Source organism: Zea mays, chromosome 8 (assembly GCF_902167145.1).
Source record: "Zea mays cultivar B73 chromosome 8, Zm-B73-REFERENCE-NAM-5.0, whole genome shotgun sequence".
In the NCBI taxonomy this organism is placed as follows: Eukaryota; Viridiplantae; Streptophyta; class Magnoliopsida; order Poales; family Poaceae; genus Zea; species Zea mays.
Window position 1 is genome coordinate 178,884,062 of NC_050103.1, and position 7,848 is coordinate 178,891,909.

A 7,848-nucleotide genomic window follows, 5' to 3' on the forward strand; every position below is an offset into this window, starting at 1 on the left:
TTTCTAGGATTTCAAGTCAAGCAACTCCAAGAGGGCACCTTCATCAGTCAAACGAAGTACATTCAAGACATACTCACCAAGTTTGGAATGAAGGATGCCAAGCCCATCAAGACACCCATGGGAACCAATGGGCATCTCGACCTCGACATGGGAGGTAAATCCGTAGATCAAAAGGTATACCGGTCGATCATAGGATATTTACTCTATTTATGTGCACCTCGACCGGATATTATGCTTTTCGTATGCATGTATGCAAGGTTCCAAGCCGATCCTAAGGAAGTTCACCTTAGGGCCGTGAAGCGAATCTTGAGATATTTAGTTCATACACCTAAGTTTGGTCTTTGGTACCCCAAGGGATCCTCTTTTGATTTATTAGGATATTCAGATGCTGATTGGGCAGGGTGTAAAATTGATAGGAAGAGCACATCAGGGACTTGTCAGTTTCTGGGGAGATCCCTGGTGTCTTAGGCTTCAAAGAAACAAAAATCGGTAGCTCTTTCTACCGCCGAAGCCGAGTATATTATCGCAAGCCATTGTTGCGCGCAATTGCTTTGGACGAGGCAAACCCTCAGGGACTATGGCTACAAATTTAGCAAAGTCCCTCTCCTATGTGATAATGAGAGTGCAATCCGCATGGCGGATAATCCCGTTGAGCACAGCCGCACTAAGCACATAGCCATTCGGTATCACTTTTTGAGAGATCACCAACAAAGGGGATATCGAGATAGCCTATATTAACACCAAAGATCAATTAGCCGATATCTTTACCAAGCCACTAGATGAGAAAACCTTTACCAAGCTTAGGAATGAGCTAAATATTCTTGATTGTAGGAATTTTGATTGAAACATTGCACACGTAGCTCATTTATATACCTTTGATCATATCTCTTTTATGTCTATGACTAATGTGTTTTCAAGTGTATTCTCATGCTTAGTCATAGAATTGAAAGGGAAATGGAGTATTTGGTAAAGACTACGCTTCCACTCAACTCCATTGGTATTATCTACTCTTTGCCGGTATTCCGCCATCTCTCCACTTTGGTATAATCTTCACTCATATTTATTTGTTTACCATTGGGGAGAAAGTAAAAGGGCTTATATTTCACTCACAAGTATCCATTTTTGGCGATTCATGCCAAAGGGGGAGAAAGTATTAGCCCAAAGCAAAAGGACCGCACCACCACCAACGAATTTTAAAAATGAAGTTTTCAAATTGGTATCTTAATGTGTTTTCAAAAAGGTGGAGAAAGCTCTAGTATCTTCAAAAATTTGTAAAACCTTCTTGAACACTAAGGGGAGAATTTCATTGAGGGGGAGTTTTGTTTAAGTCAAAGGAAAAGCATTTGAAACAGGGGGATAAAATTTCAAATTTTGAAAATGCTTATTTCAATCTTATTCATACATCTTTGACTATTTGCAAAAGGTTTTTAAAAAGAATTTTACAAAGAATTTGCAAAAACAAAACTAGTGGTGCAAGCGTGGTCCAAAATTTTAAATAAGAAGAAAACAATCCATGCATATCTATTGAAAAATTATATTGGGTTAATTCCAAGCAACCTTTGCACTTACCTTACGCAAACTAGTTCAATTCTGCACTTATATATTTGCTTTGGTTTGTGTTGGCATCAATCACCAAAAAGGGGAAGATTGAAAGGGAAATAGGGTCAAACCTTTTCCTATATGATTTTGGTGGTTGAATTGCCCAACACAAATAATTGGACTAACTAGTTTGCTCTAGAATATATGTTCTACAGGTGCCAAAGGTTCACAACAAACCAATACAAAGTTAAAAGAAAGGGTTCAAATTAAATGAGCAAAGACAACCGAAGGCTGCCCTGGTCTGGCGCACCGGACTGTCCGGTGTGCCACCGGACAGTGTCCGATGCACCAGGGAGAATCACTCCGAACTCCTCAGCTTCGGGTTTCTAGAAAATGCTCTATGCTATAATTCACCGAACTGTCCGATGTGCCAGTGGGAGCAACGGCTAGCGCGCCAACGGTCGTCTGCAAAAGTGAACAGTGAACAGTGCGGACTGCGCGCGCAGAGTCAGAGCAGGCGCCAGAAGGCGCAACGGACAGTGAACAGGACCTGTCCGGTGCACCACCGGACTGTCCGGTGGCCCAGCTGTCAGAATCTCCAACGGTCGAACTCTAACGGTTGGGTGACATGGCTGGCGCACCGGACTGTCTGGTGCGCCTGTCGACAGACATCCTCCCCAATGGCCATTTTGGTGGGTGGGGCTATAAATACCCCCCAACCACCACACTTCAAGGCATCCAAATTTCCAGCCAACACATTCAATACAAGAGCTAGTGCATTCAATACAAGACACAAAAAGATTGAATCAAATCTCTCCAAGTCCCAATTCCACTCAAAGCAATTAGTGACTAGAAGAGAGAGTTTTACCGTGTTCTTTTGAGCTCTTGCGCTTGGATCGCTTTTCTTCTTCCCCATTTCTTGTTCCCAAGTCATTTGTAATCAAAGCAAGAGACACCAATTGTGTGGTGGTCCTTGTGGGGACTAAGTGTCCCAATTGATTGAGAAGAGAAGCTCACTCGGTCTAGGTGACCGTTTGAGAGAGGGAAAGGGTTGAAAGAGACCCGGTCTTTGTGACCACCTCAATGGGGACTAGGCCTTCGAGGCCGAACCTCGGTAAAACAAATCACCGTGTCACTCTTGCTATTTGCTTGTGATTTGTTTTTGCCCTCTCTTTCAGACTCGGTTTTATTTCTAACGCTAACCCGGCTTGAAGTGTGTGCTTAAGTTTATAATTTTCAGATTCCGCCTATTCACCCCCCCTCTAGGCGACTTTCATTACTATCTTTAGAAGAAGTGATGATTCAGTAGCATTTATGGGAGTGATAGAGGGTCAGCTATACTTAGTTGATTTCAATAGAGCTGAACTCGACACTTGCTTAATTGCTAAGACTAATATGGGTTGGCTCTGGCATCGTCGACTAGCCCATGTTGGGATGAAGGATCTTCACAAGCTTCTAAAGAGAGAGCACATTTTGGGACTAACCAATGTTCATTTTGAGAAAGACAGGATTTGTAACGCATGTCAAGCAGGAAAGCAAGTTGGTGCCCACCATCCACACAAGAACATCATGACGACCGACTGGCCGCTTGAGCTACTCTACATGGATTTATTCGGCCCGATAGCTTACATAAGCATCACCGGGAGTAAGTATTGTCTTGTAATTATAGATGACTATTCTCACTTCACTTGGATGTTCTTTTTGCAGGATAAATCTCAAACCCAAGAGACCTTAAAGGAATTCTTGAGATGGGCTCAAAATGAGTTCGGCTTAAGGATCAAAAAGATTAGAAGCGACAATGGGACGGAGTTCAAGAATTCATAAATTGAAGACTTCCTTGAGGAGGAGGGCATCAAGCATGAGTTCTCTTCTCCCTACACGCCACAACAAAATGGTGTAGTGGAAAGGAAGAATAGAACTCTACTTGACATGGCGAGGACCATGCTTGATGAGTACAAGACACCGGATCGGTTTTGGGCCGAGGCGATTAACACCGCCTGCTACTCCATCAACTGGTTATGTGGCAGAACCTCCAAGTTATTGGGCCCACATGCACCTATCCTTGTCCCAAAGACATCAGACGGCTATGCATGTGCACCAGATAACTTAACAGGATCTGTCTGATTGCCCCGAGGACATCGGATAAACCACTTACAACCAGAACCGCGGGATTAAGTAATACAAATCACACACATCAACATTTTTGCAGCGGAAATCTTATTACCAAATTTTACAAGTTACAAAAATTTTACATTATTTTATCGGAGTGTTTACAAAAGTATAAGTTTGAAATATATGCTAGCTCAAGTGACCAACCTCAGTAAGAAGTATAGAAGGAGTACTTAGACTTATAAGAAGGCTGAGCCCACCGACACTTAACACCATCACAGCAGCACAAGGTTAGAACCTGAAAAACAACAGGGAATAAAACCCTGAGTACGGAATTACTCAGCAAGACTTACTCGACTAAAAAAACTCTCAAGGGTATGCTGGCCAGAGGGATTCAAGGTATGGCTTATCAAGAATCAAAGACTCTGTTTTGCAGAAAAGCTTACTACGAGTGGATCCTTAAAATCCAATTTTATTGTCAGGTTAGGTAAAGTTACCTGTGTCTAGAGTTCTTTCTACCCTAGTTCAATCACTTGGCCTATACTAGCCATCTTTTCATCATCCCTTTAGTTCACTGGGTTTCTACGTGTAAGTCAGTGACCAAGTCTTCATAACCGCGAAGTTACGACGATCCGAATCGATTATACTCAGCCGAGGATCTCCAATCACACGACATATGTAGCACTTAACCCTTGCATATGTCAACTCGCCACCGGGGTTCTTAAGACCACATCAGGTTCACGCCAACCGAGAGCACAGATACACCACCGTCCAGCCTCTTGCCACGGAGGGTACACGCTACTCTCGCCATCTCTCCACTCCCATTGCGTGGTATCTTATTCTGGTATTAGTCTGCCCGAGGCAAAGCTTACCCATGACGAGGCATGTGACCAGTTAAAGGGTCCTCGGTCATCAAGCCTGCATCGGCACGGTCCTTAATCGACTCAGATGGAGACACTACACCGAGACTCCTTTCTCGTGCAAGTCAACCACCCGGTCTCAGCTTTATTATTTTCAAACCAAAGTTTGGTACCTGGCAGAGGTACATCTTTTCCGATGTTGAACCCATCACGGCCATGATGGATTCACCATCAAGTTTTATTTTTGAAAACATTCCCACCCACTGAAGCATCACTTTTGTTTTAAAACAAAACCTTTTTGTTTGCTAAAGCAAGGCTAAGCATCATAAACTCCTTTTCAAAAAGGGGTATCAAGGAAGGGTAATCAATTACCAAGGAAGGAAATGCATCAATTGTTTTAGCACATAACTCCTATCACCTAATGCATCAAACAAGGTGATAAAGATTTTAAAACACAAGGAGGTGGCGAATGCACCGGGGCTTGTCTGAATAACACTAGGTTAGTGTTGTTAGGTGACGTTCACTTGACGATCAGCCTTTGGCTTGGCACTTGTTTAGATTATCCATCTTCTGGTTCGTCCATCAGCTTCATCCTGCGGATTAGCCCGCGCTTGAGATCGACTTGGGTCGTCTTCCGCATCACGCGATTATTTATCGTACCTCATGAGATGCACGATGCACATGTATGAGAACGAGTATAATATAGATAATCTACACTAAAAGGGATGAAACACTTAAAACCAAGCATTAAGCATCATAGATATCACAGCAGGGCATCGACTACATCCATTAACCAATTTGACATATTATACTAGAAAATCTACTTTTATTCCTAGCTTTTTATTTACTCTTTAACTGTGTATCTTAATGACTTAATTTACCGATTAACCTGTGTATCATATATATATTAATATAATTTTCCATTTTTAACACCTATAATCCCGTAAACACTGAGACCTATTGAGATCTTTTTCATCCTACGACATCGACCAAATTACTAAAACGACTCAGACAATCAATAAATATTAAACCTAGTCAAACCATCCACCAATCCACTAACACGAGTAACAAATTTACTTACCCTGACTAATTCGACGCGATAGTCGCAGGCACGACGACGGTTTTCGGTTGACGTCATCCAGGGGCCTTCTTTTCTTCGGTAATCAATTGCTGCAGATCTTTTCCTCGACTGAATAATTTTGACGAACCGAACTTGAGTCACGCAGGATGTCTGAGTTTTTTGTCGCGCACTTGGTGAACACCACGCTGTTGGCTCCGTCTTCACCCGACTCTTGAGATTTCTTGCTGATGCGCGGAACGATGACGAGATCGAATACGGAGCGAGCTGGCGAGGACACGAACCTAGTGAGGGCTCTAGTGACGACGAAGTCACGAGCAAGGGAGGACGGGTTCAACAGCTCGACGACAAACGCGAGCACGCGTGAAGCCCGATGGACAAAGAGTGAGTGCGATGCAGTGACAACGAGTAGACGCGCGAGCGTTAACGCGAGCCAGCGGCAAGCACGAGTGCTGAGGTACAACCGTCAACACTCGGCGAGCATGCAGCGAGGCACACAACAGCGACGACAGTCGAATCGGCAACAAAGTGTTGGCGAACTCGACGAACACAACCACGGTCGCGTATTGACGCGAATAGGATAACGACAACTGACAAGTTGGAGCACTAGCGAGTAGCCGACGCGGGTGAGCAAAGCAGGCAGGACACCGGGCATCGCGGCGAGCAGGAAAAAGGACTCGACGCGTATAGGGAAACAGCACGGCGCGACCAAGCGATGACGGTGCAGCATGGCAAATTGAAACAGGGACACAGCAACATGGGGTTTGCTTTGGGGCGGGAGTGTGTCGCGCACGTGAGGCTATCACCAGCGACAACACGACGATGGCGATATGAGCGAATGCGGATCGGCACGGGCAAACACCAGACAACCGTAGTAGCGAGGAACTCGCCCAGGGAACAGTGGAGCACGCGCACAGGAACTTGAGGCTGGGCACGCAGGGAGCAGCGCGGTCGGCCGAGCTGAGTTACAGTGGCCATGGCAAGCGAAGGCTCGACGGTGCAGCAGGGAAGCTTCGACGGCGGTCATGGAAGCAGGGCGCGGCCAGGCGAGCATGAAGCCACGCGAGGAAACAGAGCGCGCGCAGGGCGACGGGCACCACGGCAAGTCAGGGAGTAGCGGCAGTCGCGCAGGGAGCAGGAGACGGCCACGCGCCAACAGAGGAGCCAGGGGCGCGGCAGAAAGAACCAAGCAAAAATTTCACGACTCGCGTTGACCGTGACCGAGCGCAGGGGGAAGAAATCCAGGCGCTCGGAACTTGACAGCGACGCGTGCGCAGGCAACTGGGTGCGGCGCGCGCAGGGAGAGACCTCGGTTGCTTGCGGCTAGCAGGCAGCGCCGAGCTAGGACGAGGGTGACCGGACAGAGGAGGAGCTCCACGAGCAGAGCGCGGCGCTGGGGGAAGAGAGCGGCGTTGGGGACAGAGAACGCGCGCAGAAGCTAGCGCGCGCCAACAGGCTGGGCGACGGCGCGAGCAGTGAAGTCGGCGCGCAGGGAAGCTTTAGTCCGAGCACGGCATGGGAGGAGCGACAGGGAGAAATGCCAGACGCCATGAGGATGAGCTTTGGCTGGGAAGGACGGACAGGGAGCTCTGAGTAGAGAGAGGTCCGGCCGGCGGCTGCCTAAGGGAAATTCAGCTGGACGCCATGGGAGGGAGTCGGCTGTGGGAGCAGAGCAGAGACCGGTGTCGAGGGAAGCAGGAGAGCTCGGTGTTGAGGACTGGGGTGAGCTCCATGGCGGCTGGAAAGATGTCCTGAGGGAGCAGGGATGACCGACGACGTTTGGGAGCTGGTTCCTATGCACACGGGATAAGGAGCAGAAACTGCGTACGAAAGGATAAGAAGACGAGTCTAACGGTGGAGGATAAGGAGCCGAGCGACTTCAAAAAAATCCTAGGGAGATTATCCGGACAACGAGAGAAAGAAAAATAATAAAACTGAAAAGGGATTTTGTTATGTTTCGGTCACACATTTTTTTAAAAGACATAGATAGATTCAGGCTCTAGGATTTAGGTCTAAGCGAGATGTAAATAGGATGAATCAAAACAATATTAGCGTTGCTATTTTACGTTTGATTCGACTTATTTGAAATCAACTAATTTCATCCACGTCTGAACAGCGAAACGAATTAACTATGAATACTGGGTCCTGACTGTAATTATCTCAGACCGATTAAATTTTGCAGCACTCCTATCGTCGAGCTCTAATAAATTTGTTTGAGATAAAATCGGAGGACTGGGCTGAATTTTCAAATTCGTATTCGCG

General features: G+C 46.3%; 1 protein-coding gene across 1 annotated transcript; it reads right to left on the reverse strand.

Annotated features, from left to right (window-relative positions):
* Positions 1-5,333: 5,333 nt before the first annotated feature.
* Positions 5,334-7,356, reverse strand: LOC100384148 (uncharacterized). The gene has a single exon (NM_001176727.2). It carries the CDS (start codon positions 6,562-6,564, stop codon positions 6,193-6,195), a length of 372 nt encoding a protein of 123 aa, NP_001170198.1. The 5' UTR covers positions 6,565-7,356; the 3' UTR covers positions 5,334-6,192.
* Between the last annotated feature and the right edge of the window lie 492 nt (positions 7,357-7,848).